At 35.1% G+C, this 26,728-nt stretch overlaps 1 protein-coding gene across 2 annotated transcripts; it reads right to left on the reverse strand.

Annotated features, from left to right (window-relative positions):
- On the reverse strand, nucleotides 1-25,949 carry LOC141549217 (E3 ubiquitin-protein ligase DTX3L-like). Of its 2 annotated transcripts, XM_074278642.1 has the most exons (3): nucleotides 25,848-25,882; nucleotides 9,199-9,571; nucleotides 1-5,711 (listed from the first exon to the last, which is right to left on the reverse strand). In XM_074278642.1, the coding sequence occupies exon 3, from the start codon at nucleotides 5,656-5,658 to the stop codon at nucleotides 3,319-3,321; it is 2,340 nt and encodes a 779-aa protein (XP_074134743.1). In that variant the 5' UTR covers nucleotides 5,659-5,711; nucleotides 9,199-9,571; nucleotides 25,848-25,882; the 3' UTR covers nucleotides 1-3,318. The 2 variants fall into 2 exon arrangements, with proteins under 2 accessions (XP_074134743.1, XP_074134744.1); XM_074278643.1 differs by lacking the exon at nucleotides 9,199-9,571 and having other exon boundaries at nucleotides 25,848-25,949.
- Nucleotides 25,950-26,728: the final 779 nt, after the last annotated feature.

The following is a 26,728-nucleotide window of genomic DNA, read 5'->3' on the forward strand; positions in this document are numbered from 1 at the left end:
AACTGACCTATCTTGGTTTAGAACCTCAGTTTACTCCTCATCAGTAATATCCTGAGATCGGCAACAGACCATCAATCGAGTTCTGACAGTCCATTTTTCATTTCTACAGAAACTCATTTTAACCTGAAAATTTGGTTGACTGGGCAATATTCTTAGGTATTGTAGGAGTGGTGAATGACATCCCTGTCAGTATCCATGGCCACTTTCTAGCAGGTAAGTGACTGAGTCTGACTTTCTGATAAGTCTCCATTGCAGGACCCCACCAACCAATGCCTTGGGAACTAAAGAGTTGTGACAAAATTTGAGACTAAGTGTTGTAAACTAAAAAATGGGCACTGCACAGTCTATCTGGATCTCCCCTTGGCTAAAAGGGTAAACAAATATTGGCGGCTTTCTTCATTGCTGTCAGGTCTCTATCTTAAGACGTTAATATCCTTCTGTCATGTGGGAAAAGCTTGTATTTCTAAAAGGTCAAATTTTTAGTAGCCAGAGGAAGGTTCTTTTGAAGTAGGTTAAATTAGTATGCTTTGTGGAATTTTGAGAAACACAGTATCAAAAACAAATGGATTAATAGTACCTTTGAAGTGGGTATTTAGCCTCCAACAAACACAAGGATTTGAATAGCCAGAGGAAAATAGTGGAAGAAAATGAAAGAAGAGACAAGACAGTTAAAAATTCTCTTAGTGTCTCCAAAGTCACTGTTTAAATAGATCCTTTAATTGAAAATCATACTTTTTATCTGTACTATCACTTGCTTGTTGATTTCTTGAGAAGAGAACATCTGTGTAAATTATGAGGGGATGTCATTGGAATGGCAGTAGGAACAGTCTGATTTGGGTATTATGTAACTTCAGGTTCAGGAAAATGAAAAGGGAAAGTGATAGTTTTACTCCATGCTGGAAAAGCACTTCAAAGTCAAGGAAACTCATTCTGTATTATGAGTTAAGACTATGAATGGTTCTGATTGATAAATTATAAATTATAATCAGTAATTTAAGGATAAGATGTGGCCAGTATTAAGCAATACTCTGTCTAAAATTCAGATTGAAGGAAATCAGTCAGTAATTGAAGACATAGAAAAATAAAGACTCACCAAATGGAGGCAGTGAATGTGTAGTTCACAATTTTACTGGTAAGAAAAGAAGGAAAACTAAATAAAGTTCACTTGTGTATTGGGTTTATCCAAATTGAAGCATTCCTGTGATTCACCCACTATCTTTTGTAGATATTTGGAAAAAAAGTTAAAGAATCCATCTCAGTTCATTGAACCTTCCCAGCCTTCATGCTGTACGTGGGTCCCCAATAATTTTGGCTCCTGCATTCTCCACACTTGAGAAGCAAGTATCCTCCTGGCTCACATGAGGAAACTGTAGATTTGTACCTCAGAAAAAGGTAAGAGTATAGATGAATTTGACACATAACAAAGCACCAACATCTCTTTCTCAGTTTGGAATGATTTTAATAGAATTATAAACAAAAATAATATAAGGAACTGAACAAATTGGAGAATATATATCGGAAAGACATCTGGCATATTCTAAATATGAGCACAAAAGAATATATATATTTCACAGTAGCACATGGAACTTTTGCAAAAATTGACCACGTCACTTTAGGGCACAGAAATATCGCAAACAAATGGAAAAAACACAGAAATAGTTAATAAGTTTTTTTTACAGATCATAACTTCTTTTCTGATCACGAGATAGTTTTGACTTTATTAGAAGCATCTGACACAGTCATTAACCTCCCTAACATGCCTCTCCTAACATAAGCATAGAGTCAGATTTAGATGATTAAATTATTTAGAGAATCTCCAACTAAAGATCACTTAAATAACAATAGTTGCTCTATGCCACCAAGATGTTGCATTGTCACCAATAATTATTTGTAAGTGGGAAAGGAACCTCTCTCAACCATGAGTTCTATTTCATTTCCCAAGCAATGCAAGCTCCTAATATTTTTGCTTAGTTTTTGTAGCAAATACAAAAGCTGGACTCACACAGAGACGAATGGGCATTTCATCTATTGCCCTAATACTACACTTGTGAGGGGGTATCTATGATAATGGCAAATTGAGTAGATAATTTTTTAGAGGATAAAAGTCAGAAAATATTTGGGTATGGATGTTTTCTCACCAAGGGCAAACAAACAGAGCAACTGCCACTAGGTGGACCCCCCAAAAGAATAAGAGAACCAGGGCATCACAAAAGTCCATGCCATTGCCTATTAATCTGGAAATTCTGATTCTCAGTCAAGTTAATGAGTCTGCATGTAGTTAACTAGTATTTAACACATTCCTACTAAATTCTAGGCACTATACTAAGTATACTAAGGATACAAAAGAAAGACAAAAGACAGTTCTCTGCTGTCAAATAGCTCATATTCTAATAGGAAAGACACTATTCAAACAACTATGTATAAACAAGCTATATATACACCAATTTGGAGATAATCCACAGAGGAAAGTCACTAGCAATGTTTGGAAGAGGCTTCATGTAGAAGACAGGATTTTAGGTAGGGATGAAAGAAGTCAGGAAATGTAGTAGGTGGAATTAAGGAAGGAAATTCCAAGAATATTTGGTAAAGATGTACAATCCAGAGAAATGGAGTTTCTTTTGCAAGGAAAATCAGAGGCCTGTTTACAGAATCAGAGTCCATAGTGGTAGAATAAAGGAAGGAGAAAAATTCTAAGGGACTCTGAATGACAAACAGAAGTTTCTAATTGGATGTTACTGGACTTTACTGAATACGAAAATATCGTTCCCCACTCCTCGATTTACATTCAATTTGTCAGAGCTCCAAGGGCAGATAGTTTCTTTCTCAAATGAAGTATTTAGAGACTAATTTTCTTCAAGATGTCTTCCATTCTTTTTAATGTTCCTGGCTACCATTCCAGTTAGAAGGGAGCAAACTCTGGGGAATTCCGAGGCCACCAACATTTTAGCATAAATAATGTGAATGCACCCGAGAGACAGTCAGCACCTCCTACAAAGGGTGCAATAGAAGATTCCTTAACTTCCATCTCCCTGGTAATGGCAAAATGAAGACAAGCAGCAAAGCATGGAGTAGTTACACTTTGGGTTTTCACTAAGACAATTTGGACATTTCTACTGGGCTCACATTTTGTTTAATAAAAAGGAAAAAACCAAAAACTCCAAGAAATTAGACAGGCTAGCAGGTATCAGTTCTTTGCACTTGCTCTGAAGCAAATTAATTTTTTCTTAAATTCTCTTATTTTTCTGATTCCCCCCCCCCACATTTACAGCTACAGCTTTTGCAAGCTCAGCTTTCTAAGCATCCTTGAAGTCTGCATTCTTACTCGATTCCTTTTGCCTTTAGCTCCAGTTTGACTCGTTGCAGATAGCTGGGATCAGGGTAGCCAAAGTTTTCCGGGCCACCGAACTGTAGAGTTTTGTGGTGAATATCATTCCAGGTGATCACATCCTTGACTCCAGATGTGCGAGACTGTCCTACTGTGAAAATCAGCCTTTGGTCAAATGCTCTTCTGAGGAGATGTAAAACCTGCCGTCCTTCCTCATTATTGGGCAAGTACGCCACCCGCCTTGTTCCTTCATAGCGTTTTCCTGGGTTGGGATGCTCTTCTGTCTGGATGCCTCCCCGCATGTCATAATGAATCACAATAGTGCCGTAGGAATTGTAACCTGGAAGTGAAGAAGTTCTATAGGACGTTGTCATCGTTCCGTCTGGCTGATTTCCTTTCAGAATTCCATAGGAGGTCTGGCATACAGGGCACACTGGCTTATGTTTCATGGCCTCTCTGATACAAGGACCACAGAATGCATGCTTGCACTTTGGGAGGACTTCTTTGTAATGAATGACTTCCATACAGATGACACATTCCTCCTCCTCATCTTCTTCCTCCTCCTCTTCATCCTCTTCTTCCTCTCCCTCTTCTTTCTCCTTCTCCTCTTTCCTTAAGTCCCCATACCTAGGCAATCCCTCAATGTCAGGTAAAGCCATTCTGAAATCATCAACAATGTTGTCCAAGGGAGACTTGGAGAATCTATTCCAATTCCCTCCAAAGGAAAAACCGAGTCCTTGTCTCTGCTGGGCAGGATCTTCAATACCAAAATATCTTTTAACATGTTTCACTGCTTCTGCAGAGTACTTGGGCAAGCCAGCCAATGTCAGTTCTTGTCCATTCCACTCCAGGTTCACATGGGGGTGCTTTCTTTCAAAGTCTTCAAAGAATGTCTTTTCAGGCCAACATTTTCTCTCTTGGTCCAATGATTTCAGGTTCACTACCTCTTTGACGATCTGAGATGAAAGCATCTGAAAGACATCAAGGAAATCTTCATAAGCATGTGCAGAGAGGTCTAAGCCTTTGTCTTTTGGTTTAAACACAATGAAGGTTTTCCGAGTTTGGGGATTGTTCACCACTTCCATTGCAGTATCATATGTTTTCTCTATTTCTGTGATTTCTTGACACAGAAGACGCCAGTGAGCAGTATCAACCTCAATTCCATTCCTCATCATGTTTTGGGAAGCCATCATTTCCTCAGGTTGTGTGCGGGAGAAGTTTGCTTCAATGAAATGTTGAGCTCCTAAAATATCTTGTGGATTTCCCCAGAGCATTAAGACTTTTCCTTCAGCTTTAACGTGGAGGTTTTGAAACATGTCAGACAGTGTTTTTTGGACATCAAATGCCAGCTTACTATCTGTGAAATGAACATCCTGACGGGACACATTCTGCATTTCCCTCTGAAATTCTCTGGTAAAAGCTTCTTGAGCTGCCTTTCTGTCCCCTGACTTAGCTGGCTCAAACTCTAAACACACATTGCCTGTAGGATACACCAGAGTACTGTTGATACGTACTTGATGTTCACTTTCTATCCTGTCTAGAGTTTCGGCAAAGAAATATTTAAAATATTCATACAAATGCGAAGGAACTGTAATAGGATCTGACTCTTCTGCTGTCTGTGTAGGGTTTGAGGGAAGAATAGGAACGTCACACTCATCTGACATGATGTGCTCGATTTCTCTTGCCGAAGCTGAGTAGGAAAAATCCTCTTTCTGGTCATTTCCCAGGATCTTCTCATTTAAGAATTGATAAATTTTTTCAATATCTTGGTAGTCACCAATCACTTTCTCGATTCCATCTTGTCCTCCCTCTATTTTGACATTTGGGCAGAGGTTAATAATTCTCTCTCTTTGCTCTGAGGAAAGCTTGAAGTTGAGCTGGGCCTCCACATAAAGAAATACCTTTTGAATGAAGGAATTAGAGGAGCTTGCTGCACCTCCTGCTTCTGGGTGCTTCACATATGGAACTTGCTGTGGGAGTGATTGAGTCTGAGGGGAAGGCTGGCTTAGCTCCAAAGTGGTGTTCTCTTCTGGGTTTTCACTTGATTCAATGAAGACATCCACATGTGATGTATCACTGACAACCACAGAGTGATCTCTTTTTGCTGTGACACCTTCCTTGGCTTGTTTTTTATAAAACTCTACCCAGAAAGTGCCTTCTGTAGGACCAAGTTTGACTTTGCACTTGCCTCCTCCGGATCTCCATGGGTTCTGGAAATACTTTTGCAACTTCCTCTCCATTCTAGGGCAGTTCTCAGACACCCGGACTAGAACCCGGTACTTCGGGCTGTGGACAGTGCTGCCAGTGGCCATATGGGTAGAGTAGGAATTCATGATTTGAAGAGTCAGGGTTGTGATGTTTGTTCAGTGGACTCTGGAAGGAGAAACTGGGAAGCAGAGGGGGAAGATGAGTGAGAAGAAGGGTGCTGTCAACTCCCTACCTCACCTCTCTGCCCAGACCATAGCTTAATAAAAATGGTAATTGGTTCTGACATCACAAACATAAGACAGAAACAAATGGCAACTTAAAAACTGAAATCCTAAATAATGAGAATTTCAAAGAATAATTTTTTAAAAATGTAGTTATTGAAAAAAATGGTGTTGATGATTCTGATTATGAAACATACAACAATTTGCAGGATGTAAAAATAGCTATTTTAAGGAAAGAAAAAAAATCATATCTTTACAAACATATTATCAACACAGATAATAAGAATGTAAATGAATTGAATATTTATTGAAAACATCAGTCACTCAACAAATAAATAAGCTTAAAATAAGCACAAATATATTTTTAAAATATAGGAGAATGAGATAAATTGAAGACAAAAATACTCTAAAGAAATTATAATTAAAACCAAAAGTTAGTTCTTTGAAAAGACTAATGAAATTGATAAACTTTTAGCTAATCTGATTAAAAAGAAGAGGGCAAAAATCAAGTCAAATCAAATCAATAGCAAAGTGAAATATCAATAAAACCAGAAAAAATAATCAGCCTATTATGCACAGTGTTAACCAAAACAACATCACAAATCCATGTGACTTGCAGTGCAACTGGATTTATTAAAGAGAAAGGCATTTGAATATGGGAACTCCCTATACTAAGGAACCTAGGAATGAAGGGAAAGTTTTGATATTTAAGTTACAGGGAAAGGAGGAAGTCATATGGAAGGTGGAAAAGATCAATCCCCTCTCAAAGGAGAGGAGAAATTAGGAATGAGAAAAATAGCAAAAAGAGCATTCTTTTCCCTTGGAAAGTGCTGGATCATGAAGATGAGATGTTCTGATCATCTATAAGGATCCTACTTGTAAAAACAGTTTCTTAATCTGTTGCAAACTGACTGGTGACTTCCAACTCTAAAGCACACAGGGAGCTGAGCTTGGAGTGCAATCAATAGTGTCAGCTAAGAGTGGGCATCATTGGCATGTCCAGTGTTTCTGCAAAATATGGCAACTTAAGAGACAAGTCCAGGGGACCCTTTAATTTCCCCCTCATGCTCTCAGCACTCAGAGACAACCCCTGGGTATATCAGTGACTTCTAGCAAAACATTCCAGTAGATATTACCCAGGAAGGATCTCTGGAGACAAGAGAAAGAAACATTTCACAAAGATAATGGTCAATTGACAGAAAGCTAACAAGAGATCTTGGGCACAGAAGAGTTCCGATTACAATGTGAGATCAGAACCAGAACAACCAAAAAGCACAGTATAAGTCATAGTAAAAATGTTCAAAAACAGGGACTAATTCCGAGGGGAAAATCATACAACATCAAAAAAATCAAGAGAACTTAATATACAGATATAGAAATAAAAGCCAAACGAGTAAAATAACGGAGATCAATATTACCAAACATTAAGTCTCCCTGCAGATTAGTAACCCTTCCCAATATCCATTCAGTCAAGATATTTCATCTTGGACCTCAGCCATCCCATGCAGTCAACCAATCCCTGGCATATCTCTTCCTGGGGCAGTGTGAAAAATATCATATCCTCTGGGGCACCACTTCAGGGGACTTCCTTTCTGGCTGCAAGTTAACTGTAAATATTCCTTAGACATTTTGCTGAAAGCTTCTACAAGACAGATTTCAATACTAGTCACAAAGTTTACTTCTCTAACAACTATCAAATGTGGTAGAAAACAGTTCAACCTTTGTGGTTCTGATCAAATCAGTAACAGAGCTATAAGGGGAACATCAAATTAGGAACTCATAATTCACCTGAAATTTCAGGGAATTTAGGTTAATCAATACCCGTGCTGTTTCTACCTTTTGTACCTGACATAAACATTGTTAACAAGCTAAAAGGTTATTGTTAAAATGATATATGTAAGACATTCAAATAGACACTAAGTATTTTAAATACCACAGAAGGCAGAACTATTAAAACCTTCCATAATATATTTACATATTACATTTGATCTTGTTGTTTTCTTAATATTTTATTCAGTTATTTTTATTTTACAATTTTTATTTTAAGTATTATTTCAGTACTCCAAATTTAAATTTAAATTAAATTTTAATTTAATTCCAATTCAATTATTCAATTTTCTCCTTAGGAAGAGTAGGGATAGATAAGGATCCACTCCTCAAGTAAAAACATGTATTACAAAACACTTTGGTTAATATGACCTATGATACTGAAGTTTCATAAAAATTACCAAGTTAACTTCCATTGTTGCAAAAGTCTTGGGATAGCATGTGGAGATACTCTTCAGTTATCAATTTCACGACAATGTACTTCAAATAAGTTGTTGATCATCAAACATACTTTTGTCATAGGTAATAAGTATTATTTCTACATTAATTAAGAATCTTAAATAAAGTTGAATTTTTCATTTATCTTACCCAAATTGTTCCATAAGTTACTCTCCTCTAGGAGAACTGATTACATTAAAATCAATTTCTTCCAAACCACAATGAAGATGTTTCTGATTTTATTTTAAATAATACCTTCATCCCATAAACTGTTGCAAAAACACTCAATTGTTCTTACATTATTTTGAAATACTTAAGGACCTCATTTTATACAGAAATATATATCTAGTAATAGGCAGATGACAAGGCCAAATATTCATTTTCTAAGTTGTTTAGGATACAGAAAGGACTCTAATATCAGACTGAATAAATAGTTCAGATCATATAGTAGCTAACGTGTGTTCTTTGTATTAGCTTATGGGATAATGATTTAATAATTTGTTTGTATCCTTGTTTCACAAGTGTCTTTTAATTTTTATAAAACAAAGACATTTGGGCTAAGTAAATATGTGTAATTTCTTTTATAATTTCTAGTTTTAATAGCTTCCCACTCAATTCTATGTCCATCCCATTGTTAATCTGCATTATCCAAAGAAGATATGTATACTGATTGATTAAATCAATGTGCTACCCATCTGCCTACATGTTGTAATGTGGTCTACTCAGAATTTTCATAGACTTAAGATTTCTCTTTTGAATGACTTTGAAGAATGCTATTTTTAGAGGGAATTAATCTTATCATGATTATGTAAGTGCCCAAGTACTAAGTTACTTAGTTGTCTGGGATATGGAATGACTACACCTTTAGACTGCCAGCAGTAAGATTTTACATACTTGTATGGTGCTATCTTCTACTGACCACTTGCTCTGATTATAAAAAACTTTCTGTCAAAAAGCCAGCATCACCACTGTTCCTTAATGATTCCATACAAATACAGCAGAAGAAAGCATCCTTCAGTGTTTTTGACTTCAGATAAGAGTCATGGTTGAGTCGGATTTGACAAGCAATCATGCAGTAACAATTCCACCTCATAGCCAGACTCAGGAATTGCCAGGTAGGAAACATTCCTGTTGAAAAGGAAGTAATACAAGAGAGAAACTTAGCCAGAAGGATCCTACCTTAGGCTAGGCAAGCTTGTCTTCATGGCTTTTTCCCAGTTACACACCTCCACCTTTAACAGTTCAGGGTTACACTCCCTGAGTAGTTTGTGGCATTTCTTTCAAATGGTGGATTACTGATTTAATGTTCCATCAGACAATTATACCTGAATTCAAAACTCAAAACAGTATCAGTTACAGTCCCAAAAGCTTTTGATTTCAAATGACAAATCTTACTTATTACAGATTAGTGCTAGAGAGTTGTTTTTTATGTTCATGAAGTGTCAATAATCAATAAAACTTTACCAGGATTTACACATACGTGAGAGATTTCACTTAACAGTCTTCACTTCTTTTTTCTTTTTTTCTTCTTCTTCTTGAATTTAGATACATCCTGGTAATAAGGATTGATGGTTAGAAATCACTTTTGTATTATATACAAACTTGTAAATTTTAAATAAGTCAATTTCATATTTTAGGCATTCCATAACCCACAACAAGTTCTTTTTAGAGAGCTGACGACCTTCCATATATAGATGGTTTCCAAGAACCTGTCAAGTTTACAATATAAGAAGAGTCTACAAGGTTTGATTAATGTGTGAGAAACAACAAAGAAAAGACCTTCTTTATTGTTTCTCACACATTAATCAATGAGCAATTTTCCTTTTTAAAGTCCCTATGAAAATACTTGCTCGGGTTTAACATTATAACATAATCCCAATCAACATTCTTACAACTTTCAAAAGTGATCACCAAATGGTATTAGCTGTAACTTCCTTTGAACAATAGGCAAAGATGGAAATGTCCAGTTTTTGTAAATTGCATTACCACACATTATAAAACAACATTAGCAGGGTTGCTAAAAATAACAGTTTTCAAACAATTTTTTTCACCTTCTCTTAGCTGTTCAATTTATACTCTAAAAACATTGAGACAATATTTTGGCCATAATCTGTTTTCCAGAGCTAAGGCCTAGCAAGCAGGCTGTGACCTGGGCTTGGTGTACCAATAATTCTTTAAGCTGAGGATGATATCATCTTGGGCAAAATGTTTTGCTTGGGCCACTATCAGGTGTTCCCTGAGGTAGCTCCCCTTATTTCCCATGGCTGTCCATCACATGTTCACAATTCCTATTCCTTGTTATTGATAGGTACTGCCCTCTTGCCCCTGTCACTTGACTCTGCTTCTATACCCTGCAGGTTGGTCATGACCTCCTGAAACTTAAGACAATAAATATTTACACAGGACCCAAGAACACCTGTATATTCCCAAGAAATGGCCAGCTTCAAGAACTATGTCAAGATCCCAGATCTAAGAATGCTTCTGTTGTAGGCTCACCCCTTTCATACATAAATGGTCCCAGCATTTATGTTAAGCCTTTCTTTTAGGAGGTGGACTTTCACCTGCAGGTAGCATTTTATTCAATCTGAAATTTATTAAACTTCTGTTTGTGACCTGATTCTCCTGTCTCCAGCCTGTTTTGTGTGGCGTTAGTCACCCACAGATTAGAGGCCAGTTCCAGTCCAGTTGACAACATCCAAATCATGAAAAGTCGTTCTTCTAACAGCATAATAGATACAACAGGTTAAAACTTCACAATATAAGAAAATTTACAAGCATAAAATGCCATAAACAACAGTATATATTTGAGACTTGAAAAAAAATCCATTAACAATCAGTGACCTCACTTCAGTTAAATGCATTTCCTAATTACCTTCCACAGAAAATAATTTTTAACATAATTGGCACTGTATTTCAATCACATTCTGTAATAAGTGTCAAGTATCAAATAATTACATTTAACTAAAGAAATAACAATATGTAGCATTCATGTAGTGCTTGAGCTATGGTAGGCATTGTGGTGTTTTACACTCATGTGATCCTCATAACTCTGGGAGATAGGTGCTGTTATTATCCCCTTACAGATTAATAAACTGAGGTAAAGAGACATGAGTTAACTTTCTTTTTTATGGATAGCAGAAGAATTTATTTTTTTAACCAATCAATAATCATTTATTGATAGAGGCATTGTGCTTGCCTGGAGAATAACAAATCCCTGGCCTCGAGGAACATTTTTTTTCTTTGATTTTTTTATTTAAGCTTTTTATTTTTCAAAACATATGCATGGACAATTCCTTAACATTTCCCCTTGAAAAACCATGAGTTAACTTTCAGTCACCTACTTTGCTAAAATTTCAGATCCATGCATTTTTCCCGTTATTCCTAATGTCAAATGGCATAATAAATTCTGATGTATCATAATCATATTAGAAGAGACAAATTTCACTTAAAATAAGGCCAGAATAAATTTGATTATAACTAAATCTATTTTCCAAATGGTAATCAATCTCAAGTCATAATTTATGTAATACTGTATTTTGCACAATGTATTTATTCTAAGCATTTCATATTATGGGTTCCACTCTTTCCAGCCAATCCACTGCTAAAGATCCTAAAAGAGGCAGTGTGTGACAATAGATTTTAATCTACCTTCATTATCATACTTAAGGTCACATTTTAATTAGGTCAAATCTGGGTTAATCTCAGAAAGAATACACTACTTATAACTTTATTCCCATTTCTCTGTAATTGATTTGGAACTGAATAGAGAAACAAACATCAACTTTATGTTACTATAGTTTCCAATAAGATAAACACATGAAACACAACTTTTCCACTTAAAAAACGAAACCTTTTTCAACCCTATTCTTTCAACACAATCAAACATGTTCAAAATGCTTAATCCTTCTGAAGTTGACACAAGAGCACCTGGAGCCCAGGACAGAATTTGTCCCCCAACTTTTCATCTACCTTTCATATTTTCTTACTAGCCTTTATTTGTCTTTCCAAATCTTCCAAGCCAATTATTCTGACTATGCAACTCTTCCTTTTTCAAACACTACATTTCATCCATGTTCAAACTATATTCACTCCACTGTATACTTTCTTTCATAATTTTAGCACATATTGTTGTTAAACACAATGACGCATTAAGACCTCCCTTTCAAAGCTGTGTAACTGTAGAGGGTAGTGGAAAGGACTCAACCTCAGTTCATAAATGCAAAGGAAGAGAACAGAATCTTTCTAAAAACCTAGCTCAGCTAACAAGACACTCAGTTTTGCTTTCAAATTTTTTTTCCTTGTAAACTCCATGAAGATAATTACAGACTTTGAGAGACACATGGTATAAGAAACGCAAACATACTGGTAAAATATATTAGTTTTGCCTTTCTTGCTATGTATCATCAGAAAGGCCATGTTTTCTATCTCACACACACATATATAGTCTAAGAAATTATTAAAATTGTGTCTTCTTCTTGAATATTCTTACCTGACACTTCTTTTATCAATTATATCACAAATGATTTTTACTTTACTGTTTTTCCTTCTCTGCTTCTCTCCTGTCCCCTTTGTGTCAGAAAGTCAGAAAGGGATGGAGGGAGACTGAAAAAGAAAAAGAGAAACTTTCTCTCTATTCTTTAACCTATGGTACAGAGGGCAATTGCCATTCCAAGGACCCTATTAACAGCATTGAAAGTTTTCATCTTTGCTTAGGTTATATATCTACAAATTACGTTTAAGATGTGCATTTGATTGGAATTCTAGATATTTTAACCTTTTCCCAGCAACCTGCAGGTTTTGAGAATCATGTAGTATCATTTGGTCCATGGTAGTACCCTTGGGAGTGACGATAAAGCCATCTTTGGCTTTATTACCCATGGGGAACACACACACACACATACACGAACACAACAACAACAATAACAACAACAACAACAATGCCTACATTTTTATATTTGCAATTCAAACCTACTATTTATTATTATTATTTTTTGTTTGGATAAGCAAAAATATTAAGTGACCCATCTTTTACTTCACCTTGGCACACTGGAGCACACAGATTTGGGCTCACCCAAGTCTTCTTTGTGCACTACTCAGGCCAGCAATACCTACAAAGAGAGCCAGAACTCTATTTGACCAAGTCTTCCAGCTAGCAACAACCAAAATTTGTAATGCAGAAGCCCAATCCTATCCTTGCTAAGAAGACTATTATCATGTAGCCAAAATATCCAGACTGGATATTCAAATTTGCATCACCTAGAATACCCTTCAAAAATAAAAGGCCTTATCTTTTACCCCTTAAACATGGACAACTTGATTTCTCTTCTGATATGGTGTTCAGCTGGAAGAGATAGGAGTCTATGATGAAATCTCCCATACCAGAGATCTAATACAGATGGGACACAAAAGGGTCCCAAACTGGAAAGCAACTCTGCATCTGAAGTCTCTGGCCAGTCTGAGTCACTTTCTCTCATCACATTCCAACCCTGTTAACCACAATATCACAATTCCATGAGACATGCATTACAACTGGAGAAAAGGCACATACATGTAGAATCCAAGACATTTTCAAAAATCTGATGATGAAAAATGCTATCTCCAGAGAAAGAATTTACAGAATCTGAATGCAAATTGAAACATACTGTTTTTTTAAACTATTTTTATTTTCCTTGCTGCTTTTATGCGTGTTTTCTTTCACATGACTAATATAAAAATGCTTTGCATGACTGCACATGTAACCTTTATCAAATTACTTGCCTTCTCAATGATGTGCCAGGTGAAGGAAGGTAGAAGAAAATTTGGAATTCAAAATTATAAAAATATGAAGGTTAAAATCATTTTTAGACATAATTGAGGAAAAAATTTAATAAAAAACTATCCCCCCTTAAATTATGACTTACAACTTCTTAAAGAGGAAAAATGTCATTAGATGATTTAAATTTATTTAAAGGATCAATTAATTCATTCCACAAATAGCAATAGTCTGTTTGGCTTTCTATATACTAAGACTCTTTTTAAATCATTCAGCTTATGATAATTAAATTCATAAGCTAAATTTTTCTGTTTTAAACCAGATATTGCAACACTTAATTTTTTGGTCATTTCTGCCTCAGTTGGGAGGTCTGCATTCTCCCTTGCTTTGAGTAGCTTCTTCTCCCTAAAGGAGATTCTGCTGGCATATTATTTTTGCTTATTCTAACGTTCCCTCTCTCTCTTTTTCTCCTTTAAGTATTTATACATGCAAATGTATGCATTCATATAAAATTCTTAAATATGATTAAAAAGAATCTGCGTAACACACATGCACTGAAAGATAATGAATGTGAGGTTTTCTCTCTAGCTCTTAATTTGAGGGTTCAATCATAGCCTCTGGATTTTACTTCCTATCAGGAAAAGCATCCATTCTCATTGGAGACATTAAAATGATTTTTTTTCACGAAACCAATTTGAAGTATAGGGGAAATATTTATGAAGAAAATCTTCCAGAATTCTCTGATTAAGGTTTGAATAATTTCAAGAAACCTGTTCGAGAGACCACACGCTTAGATGAACAACCTTGCCACAGGTCGATTGCTCAGTTATGGATCGAATTGTGTTTCAAGAGACCCTGGCAGGAATTCCTTTCTGATTGGTCAAGTTATCAAATAATTAGATATCAGTTTTTTAGCATCAGAATTGAGGATTAATTAATGACTAAGGAAAAGCCCATGGGTTATGTCAGTGCTTTTGGTATGAAATGAAACCTCCTGGGAGGAGAAAGAATTCCCCCAATGAGTCTGGAGTTCACAATGCCATATTCACCCAACATAAATGTGGCTGCCAATGGGGTCAGTACTTTGGAGACTAAGCTAATGGAGGGCAGTATCAGACCTCTAACCAAACACTGTCTCTTTTTCTCCCTAAATAAATTCAAGAAATGTTTTCACTGAGTGCTGCTAAGGAGAACAAAAATAAGCAGGCTGCTGCCATAACCCCAGGGTGATTAGACCAAGAGAGGGAAAAGCAGCTTGCCTTATGTCCACTCATACTCAAACACACAAAAACAACAGTCCCTTTTGTGACAAGAGTGGGATAGAAATCAATTTCTTGGTTGCTCCTTAACACAGCTAAGGGGCCAGAGTGAAATATTTCAATATGTCCCTTCAGTTCTCCAAATTTTGAAGGGCCATGATGAAAACACATGATATCACATCTGGGGTAGAAAGATGGGACTTTTCTCATTCCTTCAGGCTTGGAAAAACAACAAAAATCACACAATTCTTTCAAGGGAACCCATGACCTTCCCAATTCTATTTGGGAAGATGTTCCTTGAAGGTGATAACATTCCTTCAAAGGATTGGCCACAGGAAAGAAACCCAGGTTTTCATTGCCATTTTTTCCAAATATACGTCCAAACTTACAACTTTTAATATAATGTTATTTCCAATGGGGTCCTTACCTCCTCGCCTAGAGAAGATCTCGTGTTTTCAGAGGAATAATGCATTCAGACACAAGTTCTTGGCAGAGAACTCCTTCTGTGGAAAATTTCACAAAGGCCCAAAGAAGGGAGGGGTTCTGCTGAGGAATTTGGGGAGCCCTTAAAACCATGGTGAGTAAATTGCAATAAAGAGATGCTGAAGCATAGTTTTCTCCAGAAAAAGAAAACATTTTATTAACAGTAACACATAAATTGTTACACTGAGCATCTCAGTCAGAAAGTCAAAGTTGAGAGCATGATTAAGACTGGCAACCACAAAAAAAAAAAAAAAAAGGATCAGGGGCCTATCTTGATGACCAAAGACTCCAAGTGAAGACTCACAAGGTCTTTTAAACCTAGGTGAACTTTCCTTCTGATTGGCTTGACCTTGCATTGCTTGGACCTGGCCAGGCAAAGGTAAGAATCCAGACTGTAAACAGAAGGAGGTGTTAAGAGTTACCTCAGCTCCTACCTATTACTTTATACTTAGCTGGGGAAAGTGGGTTGGCCTTCAGGTATGGTTGATCATGCCCTTCTCTGACAATTAAAAGATAATTTCTTGATGGACATCAGGTACCTCCAGTAATCTTGTCTAGAAAATCAGAACCATGTAAATTGTGATCCACCACCTACAGATTACTCCCTGCCACCACCAAGGAAGGGCCCAGCCCAAGATGGTTCTTGCTTATCTGTTAAAAAAAATAGTAAGGGTCCCAGGTTAACAAATAAATACCCCAGAGGCTACAGTGATTAAATAATCATACCTACAGTTCAGACTGAGTGTCTTTTGAACTAGAGAGTTTTGACAAAATAGGTGCTGAGATGGATTATATAGTAATATTTTTTTGTGGTGAGCCAGTGAGTGCCATGTTACTCTCATAGCAATCTGGTCTTTAGGTGTTTCAATTTCCTTCTTTCCCTTTCTTTGTATAGAATAGTATTTCCCAAACTTCCCTAGACCAGGATATGGGAAACTCCATGAAAAATTGGTAATTGAATGACTTTTATGGAAATGTTTTGCAAACTTCCCATGTGCTTTCTTAATGGGGGTTGGAAGTGGCGATAAGGGAGAGAAACTAGAATTCAAAATGTTAAAAATGAATGTAAAAAATTGTTTTAAATGTAACTGGGGAAAAATTAAAATATTAAATAACATAAATGAAAAATTTTTGGTTGATGGTGGCTATATTTGCTACTCCATCTTGTAAAATATTAAAGATGAAATTACATATGAACCATAAATACTTATTTTGTGTAATCTCTTTTTTTCTTTTTAAATTTTTTTTTACTATTTTTGTGTAAACTTTGAGTTCCAAAATTTACCCTTCCTTCTATTCCCCCTCCCTTAGATTGTAAGCAGATATAGGCTATACATGTGCAGTTATGTAAAATATTTTCGTATTAGTTATTTTGTCCAAGAAGATTTTATTAAGAAAAAAAATGAAAGAAAGTAGAAAAAAATAGTATGCTCGGTCTGTATTCAGTCAATATCAGTTCTTTTTCTGGAATTGGACAGTATGCTTCAACATTAGTCCTTGGATCATTGTATTTCTGAGACTAGACTGAGACTAACATTTTTTCATTGAACAGTATTGCTGTTACTGTGTACATTATTCTCCTGGTTCTACTCACTTCACTCAACATCAGTTCGCGCAAGCCTTTCCAGATTTTTTTCTGAAATCATTCTGCTTATTTCTTATAGATAATAATATTCCATTAAAATCATATACCACAGCTTGTTTAGCTCTCCAAATAATGGGGGTCACTTTGTATTTCCAATTCTTAGGCATCAGAAAAAGAGCTGCTATAAATATTTTTGTAGAAATAAATCCTTTTTATCTTTTTCATGATCTCTTTGGGATATAGTCCTTGTAATAATATTGCTGGATCAAAGGGTATTCAGTGTTTAATACCCCTTTGCATATAGTTTTGCTGGCATTGAAAATCAAATATTAAAGAAAATTTATTAAAGAAGAATCTTAAGGAATAGTCTTAATGTTTCTGGCTAGAAGTGGGGCCTACTCCTCTTTAAGAAGGAGCTCTGAGTACAGAAGTGGGAGAACCTTTATAATTGCTAGTGGGGTCCATCCCCTCCTTTCAGAGAATGGATTAGTCCATTTCATCCAGGTTACAACCTTTCTGATATGCCCACTACATGTTTCCCCTTAAGATGTATAAAACATGTTCCCTCCCCATCATACATCCCATGTTCAAAAATGGTGGAAAACTCCTCCTATGGGGTGTGTTGTTTAATATTCAATTCATCTATTAAGCAGGCAGTAGTGATTGGGTCAAGTCCTGTCATTGACCCCTAACTAGTTTGGGCTGAATGGGCTATTATCTTAAGTTTGTGGTTTTCTCAAAACCACAATACCCTTTCTGATTGGCTGAATCTACTTGTGCCTTCTTAGCCCCCCAATTCCTTGTTTATTCAAGGCTTCTATTGATCACTTAATTGTTCTGTGAATCCTAACCTTCCTTAACCCCTCACAATGTGAAAGCCTCTTCCTTAGTGTTACCCATTATCCCACGTTACCTCAAAGCTTTCAATACTGTGGAAACATCTTTTCAGCATTTCTCTCAGTCTCCTAAAAGGCCCAATCAGGTCACAATACCACCAACAATGCATTAATGTCCCAGTTTTCCCACAACCCATCCAACACCTAGCATTTTCCCACTTCTTTCATATTAGCCACTCCCGATAGGTGTGAGATGGTACCTCAGAGTTGTTTTAATTTGCATTTCTTTGACCAATAGTGATTTAGAGCATTTTTTAGATGACTGATTTGTCAGAAAGCTGCCTGTTCATATCCTTTGAACATTTATTTTTTTTTTATAAATTTCCTTATCCACAAATCTGATAAACTATTCCATACTCTCTTCATTTGCTTATGATATTACTCTGATTGACAACACATGTTGTCAAATAATAGAACATCATATTAATTTTCCTCATTCTGGAGGAAGTTGAATCTTCTTTGTATCTTAACCACACAGAGCAAAAAGTAAGGAAGGAAGAGTTGGAAATTCTGAGCTCTCCAAGGTCAGCGGCTTTGAAATAAATTTTGTTTTTGTTTGTTTTGCTACAATTCTGATTAGCAACAGAGAAAGAAAGAGTCAATTTAGGATTCTTAAAAACTGTTGAGTACCTAAGCTGATGAAATCTCCAGGTGTCTGATATTTTTGGTCATGATTTTATCCTGGAATAAGCATGTTAATCCTGAAGTGGAAACTAATTGCAAATTTGATAATCTAAGATTCCATTCCACTTTTTTTTCCTGTTTTTAATATTATTTTATTTCTCCCAATTATATGTAAAAACAATTTTTAGCATTCTTTTTTAACTGAGTTTTAAATTCTCTTTTTCTCACTCATGAATTTATCGTGGGGCTAGTAGGAATGTTTCTAAAGTCCAAATTTTTTAGAATAAATTTTTAACTTAAAAATTAATTTACAAGAGTTGAAGAGATATCATTTTGTGTTTATAGTAGATCTATGGGGGAATCATAATTTAAGAATAATAGATTTGTCTTTCCTGATAAGAAACAACATTTAAAAGACTAACACATACACAGAATAAAATTAGTATTACAGGAAACATTTGTTTATACATAGAATAAATCCAAAAAAAGCAGGACTTTCAAGCATGCTATCAGACAATACAAAAGCAAACATTGAAAAAATGAAAAGACACAAACAAGTAAACTATATTTTGATGAAAGGAATAATAGGCAACAAACCATACTAAACAATAAAGTTATATTCTTAATTGCTTTACCATCCAAATTCATAAGGGAAAGATTAATTGAACTATGAGAAAACACACACACACACACACAAATGACACAACAATGACAGTATACTGGAATGTCCCTCTCCTGGTTTTCTAGAAACAAAAGATAAAATAGGGAATTAAACAAATTTCTGGGGAAACCAGGGCTGAAAGACTTATAAGCACTTTCTAAATGTGACTGCAAAAGAAATGAAATATTTGTCAGGTCCTTGTGGAATTTTAATAAAAACTGATCAAGTATTAGGAACAGAAATACAGCAAACCAATGTAAAAAATAGAAATAGTTAATATGTCATGTACAATAAAAATAATCATTGGTTTAGGAAGCAGAAACAAAAGCACAGAGTCAAATGAAAACTTAATCATGAAATCCTAAACAATGAATGGGTTAATAAAAAAAATCATAGAAACCAATAAATATGTTAAAAAAAATTGGTAACAATTAAAAGAACACATGGAAATTTCCAGTATATATCTAAAGCAGCCCTGTAAAATACAGGAAAAAATATTCCTATAAATAGAAATTCACATAATAGAAAAAGATAGGATTAATGAACTGAATATGTGCTTTAAAATTAAAAATCCACCAAATAAACAAATCTAAAATAAGCAAAAATGGGGAGGTAATAAAATTAGAAGAGAAATAGACAAAGTAGAAACCAAAAAACCCTTTAGAAATGATAAATGAAACTAAAATTTGGTTGTTTGAAAAGATTAAAGAGATTGGGGTAGCTAGATGACATTGGCCTTGAAGTCAGGAAGATTTGACTTCAAATCAAGCCTTAGGCATTTAACACTTACTAGCTGTGTGACTCTGGGCAAGTCACTTAAACCTAACTGCCTTGTCAAAAATTTTTTTTAATTTAAAAAAAGAAAAGATTAATAAAACCAAACAGATATAATTAAAATGTAATTAATAAACTTTACATTTACCAATTAATCTTTAGGCATCAAATCAAATCAACAAATTAGAATCAGGGCAAATCACAACAAAATTATATGAAATTAAAAGATTAATCAAAACATATTATTCACATTTAGGCTAACCAAAATTAAGAAAAAAGAAATAGAGGAATATTTTTACAAATATTTAATACTTAACTATCAGAGGATCAAATAGACTTCCTAAATAATGAAATCTCTCTGAAAAAGAAATAAAGTTAGATGTAAAGGATGTAAAGGTGAGGAGAGAGAACAACTACTGTAATTCAGTGATTCACAGGATAATTCTAGCAAACTTTCAAAGAACAATTAGTGCTCATACTATACAAATTATTCTCACATATTGAAAAAGCATTTTATACCAGAATCATTTTATGACAAATACATAAACCAAAGAAGAATAAAACATAGGCCATCTACAAATCAATTTCATTAATAAATATTGAGTCAAGATTTTAAAATAAAAATCAAACTACAGCAATGTATCCAAGAAATCATTCATTATGATCAAGTTGGATTTATATATGCAAAACAAGAATGATTCACATTAGGAAAAAAAAATAATGCAATCCTATAAAAAAATCCAAAACCACATGATTATCTCAAGAATTTTGGGGAAAATCTGCGACAAAGTGCAACACTTATAAATGGTAAAACCCATACAAAGTATAGCTTACAAAATTTTAAAAATTCTCCTAAAGTGTCTATCTAAAACTAAAAGGAAACATAATATACAAAGGGGAAACTAGAATCTTTTATTTAATGACAGAAAGGAAAAAAGGATGCTCAATTTCCCCACTATTATTTCATAATGAAACAACTTCAGCAAGGTTTTACAATATAAAATAAACCAACAAAAATTAACTTCATTTCTATATCCCCTCTCCCCATAAATCTATAGGAAAAACTAGAAAAAAAAATCCTTCCATTTATACTTGAGAGTCTATCTGCAAGACAAAACTAAGAAGGATATGAACACAATTACAAAACACCTTTCATATAAATATAGATCTAAAGTATTGGAGAAATATTAATTGCTCATGGATAGACCAAGTCAATATAATAAAAATGACAGTTCTGTCTAAATCAATTTAGATATTCAATGCCATACCAATCCAATTACCAAAAATTATTTTATAGAGATAGGAAAAAATTAACAAAATTCATCTGCATGAATAAGGGGTCAAAAATACCAAGGAAAACAATGAAAAAAATATGAAGAATGGCTGCTGAACAGTGCCATATTTAAAACTGTTACAAAGCAATAATCATTAAAAAATTATCTGATACTAGTTAAGAAATAGTCGTGGATCAACAGAATAGATTAAATGCACAATAGTAAATGACCACAGTAACCTGGTGTTTGAGAAATCCAAAGATCTAAACTTTGGGGGCAAAAACTCAGAATCTGAAAATAGTTGCTGGGAAAACTGGAAAGCAGTTTGCAGAAACTAGGCAGAAATTTACATCTCATACTATATGCTAACATCAGGTCAAAAATCAGTAAAGGATCTAGAAAAACTAGGAGAGAATGGAAAAATTTACCTGTCAGAAATATGGATAAAGTAACTAAGGCAAATGATTGAAAAATAAAAACCGTTCTTCAACTGATATTAACAAGGAGTATTCAGAAGAAGAAATCAAAGCTATTAATAGGCATATAAAAATTCTCTAAATCACTCTTGATCACTTCTAAAGAGAGAAATGGTCAACTCTCAGTACAGATTGAAGCATATTTTTTCATTTTCTTTATTTTTCTTGCTTCTTATTTTGCAACACAACTAAAACAAAAATATGTTGTATGTAATTGATATCATATTACTTGCATTTCTCAATGAGTAGGGAGGAGATGTAGGGATGGTGATTATTTAGAACTGAAAACAAAAATGAACGTTGTTTTTTTTAATTCAGCAAAAATAGTGATTTCTCCCAAACATTTAAACAACAATTAATTCCAATTCTACATAAACTGTTTGAAGAAAAGAGGTAAAGATGGGATGCTACAAAATCCCTTCTATGGCACAGATATGATCTTTGTAACTAAATTCAGGTTTTCAAAAAGAGTAGTCCAATTTTGATAATATTTATATTATATTTATATAATAATATAAGCTAACATTTATATTATATATATATTATATTACAATTTATTATATATATAAGAATATATGAAAATGTTCAATAAAATATTAGCAATACTATGTAATACATACTTTGATCAGGCTGCATTTATGCCAGGAATGGCAATAGATGCTGGAAAAGGTTCTGATAAAATACAATACCAATTTCTATTTGAAAACAAACAAATAGAAAAGCATAGGAATAACTGCAGACTTCCTTAAAATGACAAAAAGTACCAAGGCATAGAAATAAGACAATAAAACAAAACATTTTGAAATGACATAAGCACTGGCAAAGAAAAAAACAACTTTGTATTTTAATGGTTTATTTAAGAAATCAATGTAAAAAACTAATAAAAAAATGAACACCTTCAGTCGTATAGCATAATAAAAAATATACCCAGAAAAATATTCAGCATTTTTGTATATTACCAATAATCCATCAGGAAGGCTGGCTCTTTGAGAGAAATACAACTATCTTTTACCATTCTTTTCAACTGTTCAATCCAAGAGCCTGAGGGTATTCGTGAGGATTGCATCATTCTTAAACAAAAAGAGACACAGGTATAATAGAGGTATTCACTTCATCACATTTCTACCCCTGGGTTAGGAGAGGGTGCCCAGTTCATTACATACAAATTGAATGCTATAATGAGTAGAGCACCATGGGGTGAATATATAGTGTATAACCCATAGACATTCTGAAGTTGAGGCAAGTATCCTCTGTCATTACAGAAATTTTGAGATTTTTCAATCCTGAATTGAATGGGCAGTACCTTTTGTTTTTGGCTATCAATATGTATTTTGTCCCATTGAAATACATGTGGCAACATCATTCACATCTTGTAGCATTCTAAAAAGTCTGAGGTGTCCATCACTATGGCAAAGAGAGCAAGCCCATTTTAGTATGAAAAAATTAGAGGAGCAAGGAGGAGAAATTACCTTTCATATCTACAGATAAGGAAAGGGGTTTGGAACAAAAAAGCTCTACAGACAACCACAGAAAAGAAAATGTACAATTTCCATTGTATAAAATTGACAAATCTTTTGCACAAATAAATCTTATGCAATTAAAATGAGAAGGGAAACAGGTTAATAAGGAAAAAAAATTGTAGCAAACTTCTCTATTAAAGATTTCACATGTGTGTGTATGTACATATACACATATACAGATAAATTTGAAGCAATTCCATATATATATATATATAATACATATATATATATGGAATTGCTTTAAATGGCATATATATATATATACATATATATATATATATATATATATATGGAAATACTTCAAATTTATTAGACTAAAAGCTATTCACCAATACATAAATGGTTAAAGGCTATAAAGAGGAGATGGGCTTCAAAGGAAGAAATCTCAGCAATCAAAAACTATATGATACAAGGCTCCAAGTTACTAATAATTAGTGAAATGTAAGTTAAGCAATTTTGAGATTCCACCTCTCAGCCATCAAACAGGCTGGCAAAAAATGAAAAATGACACACACACCCCTTCCCCCCACTTCTTCCTTTTCTTTTGTGTGTTACTTTCCTCCATTAGATTGTAAATTCTTGAGACAGGGAGCGTTTTTTGCTTTTTTGGTATGGCTATTCCTAGTGCTTACCATAGTGGCTGGCATATAGTAGATCTTAAATATCTTCTGACTGTTAATGAACAAAATGACAAATGTTTCAAAAGCTGCAGGAAAATAGGCACAGAGAAAACATTGCTAGTAGAGATGTGTGGTCCACACATACTGAGCAATAATTTGTAATTGTGTCCCCCAAATTACAAAATTGTGGCCCAACTGAAACATCACTGGACTTGGACCACATAGTGAGCAAAGAAATAGGGAAAATACCTATACATACAAAAATATTTATAGGAGTGCTTTTTGAAATAGCCCTAAACTGGAAACTATGGGTGTGTCCACTAACTAAATAAACTTTGGTCTGTGAATATAATGACAGGATTACATTTTATTGTGCCATAAGAAGTGGACAGTTTCATAGAAAACTGGGAAGAACTCTTAAGATCTGCCACAGATTGGCACAGTGGATAGAGCACCAGCCCTTAATTCAGGAGGACCTGAGTTCAAATCTGGTCTCAGACACTTAACACTTCTACCTATGTGACCCTGGGTAAGTCATTTAACCTCAATTGCCTCAGCAAAAAATAAAAATAAAAAAAAATCTGCCACACATTGAAGTGAGAACTAGAATAACTTGCACAATGACAACATTATACAGAAAGAATGTTTAAAACTTTTAGAGGCCTAATTAATGCAGTCCAGTGGATTATAGATGAATCATGCTACCCACCTCCTTTCAGAGAGGTGATGGACTGAAAATCCAGAATACCTGCCTATTTGAACATGATGATGATGGGAATTGCTTTTGCTGGAATATACAGCTTTATTTGAGGGTTTTGCCATCAATATTGTTGTTGGGAGGAAATGACAAAGGCTTGTAAAAAAGAAATTTAAAATATCTTTAAAATAAGAGAATTACTCTTCCCATTTTGGTTAGATGTCTTATATAAGAACCATCCTTTTTTTTGCATTTTTAAGTGTTTAAAATAGGGAGTTGCCAATATTTGGTTGGCTTCATAAAGCTATACTATCTCTGCATCCAGTTCAGTAGGCCTAAAAGAGGTGGGTTTTGCCCTTGTGAAACGCTTCAAAATTCAGATCAATGCAGTGACCAATTAAGAGCCTAAAAGACCCATTACGAGGTATGAAATCCATATCGTGACAGGTGAGGAAATGACACATTTTCAGACATAGCTAAAATGGAGAATTGTTTTTCTTGACTATACATATTTATTTTTTAAAGGCCTTTTCTTCTCTTTTTTTTTTTTTAATTAGGTGGGAGGAGAAGGTGGAGAAGAGGAGGAGGGAGAAGGAAAAGGGGGGGAAGACTATCACTAAGGCATCTTAAAAAAAAGAAAAAACTAAACAAAGGAGAAGAGAAGGAAGGCCACAAAGAAACAATAGCAGCTTTGAAAAATACAGATTAAATTTATTAAATATTAAAACAAAAACCTTAGCTATGAATAGACTACACAGATCAACAGGTGCATGGACAATCCCTTTTTTCCTGAAGTGTGATGTATGGGAATGCTTATTTGATCGGGATTTTGTGGAGTCTCGAATAATAAATGAATGAATGAAATGAAAAGGTACCAAAATAAGAGGTGTTTAGTAGCCCGGATTTTTTCCCCACCCCCATCAGTCCTAACTTCGGGGTCTCGCTCAGTAGAAAGGCTGGGAAAGGGGGAGGAGGGGTGGGCACGGTGGAGAGGCGGACGCCCAAAGTGGGAGGGGGTGTCACTGGATGTGTTCCCGGAGGACCCCACCCCTCTAGACAGACAGAAATCTGGACACATCCAGCTACGGATCCATCCATAGGGGCAGTCCAAAAGGCCCTGGGGGGAGGGTCTGGGGTGCAGGCAGACGCCCTTAGGGATTCTGGGGAGGGGAGGAAGGGAGCAAAAGAGATGCCCCACGGGTCTTACCTCCCGCACACAGGGCACTCCCACGATGCCTCTACCAAGGGCTGGATGCTGGGGATCCGGGGGGGGGGGAGGCGACTGGAACTTGAGCTGCGGGCGATCGGGGGGGGGGGGGGCAGGAAGCGACCGGAGCTTGAGCTGCCAGCAGCCCCTTTTCACAGAATATTGGATGCCCCAGCCCAGCTGAAAAACCGCAGAAAGGAGGAGACCTGTGACATTACGTTGGGAGACGGGGCTTGATTCAGCCAATGGGACGCAGATCGTGACGCAGTGCGGGGGTGTTGCCCGGCAGATCTGATCAGTCAGACAATCGATATTTCTTTAGCTCCTACTATGTTTCAGGCACTGGGTGAGAGCTGGAAATTTTCATAGACACAAGATGTATTAGGAAAAAAAAATCATCTCTAGAATTAACTGACAAAATGGCTCAACACACCCATATTTTCAGGATTCAGGGAAAGCAATGCTTATGCACATTTTATCTTTCCAAATACATTCAGGAATAAAAGAGAAAACAGAAAGACCAAAAGGAAAGACAAATAAACAAAACCTGGATGAGAAATAGATAGAAAAAGAAAATATATAATATAACATATAAAAAATTCTGAAAAATAAAACAAGAAAGGAATAAAATTGGGGTTAAACAAACAGCTAATTGATTTTTTTTTAAATAAAAAAGACAGCCAAATAAATTGTTAAGATTATATATTTTTTAAATGGAACAAAGGGATGAAGATTAGTCAATTAACATTTAATAAGTACTTAGTATTGAAAGGCATATTTTTTCTCAGAGGAGTTTCCCTAGTTTATGAGATAATTTATGTAAAACTGAAGTTAGTTTTTTCTTTAAAGAGTTGCAAGAATTCCTTTGTCAATACATTCCT

The sequence above is a fragment of the Sminthopsis crassicaudata genome, chromosome X (genome assembly GCF_048593235.1).
Source record: "Sminthopsis crassicaudata isolate SCR6 chromosome X, ASM4859323v1, whole genome shotgun sequence".
Lineage (NCBI taxonomy): Eukaryota > Metazoa > Chordata > Mammalia > Dasyuromorphia > Dasyuridae > Sminthopsis > Sminthopsis crassicaudata.

Excerpts from the sequence above, each read along its gene's own strand:
- LOC141549217 (XM_074278643.1), bottom strand. The coding sequence starts at position 5,658 with ATGAATTCCTACTCTACCCATATGGCCACTGGCAGCACTGTCCACAGC.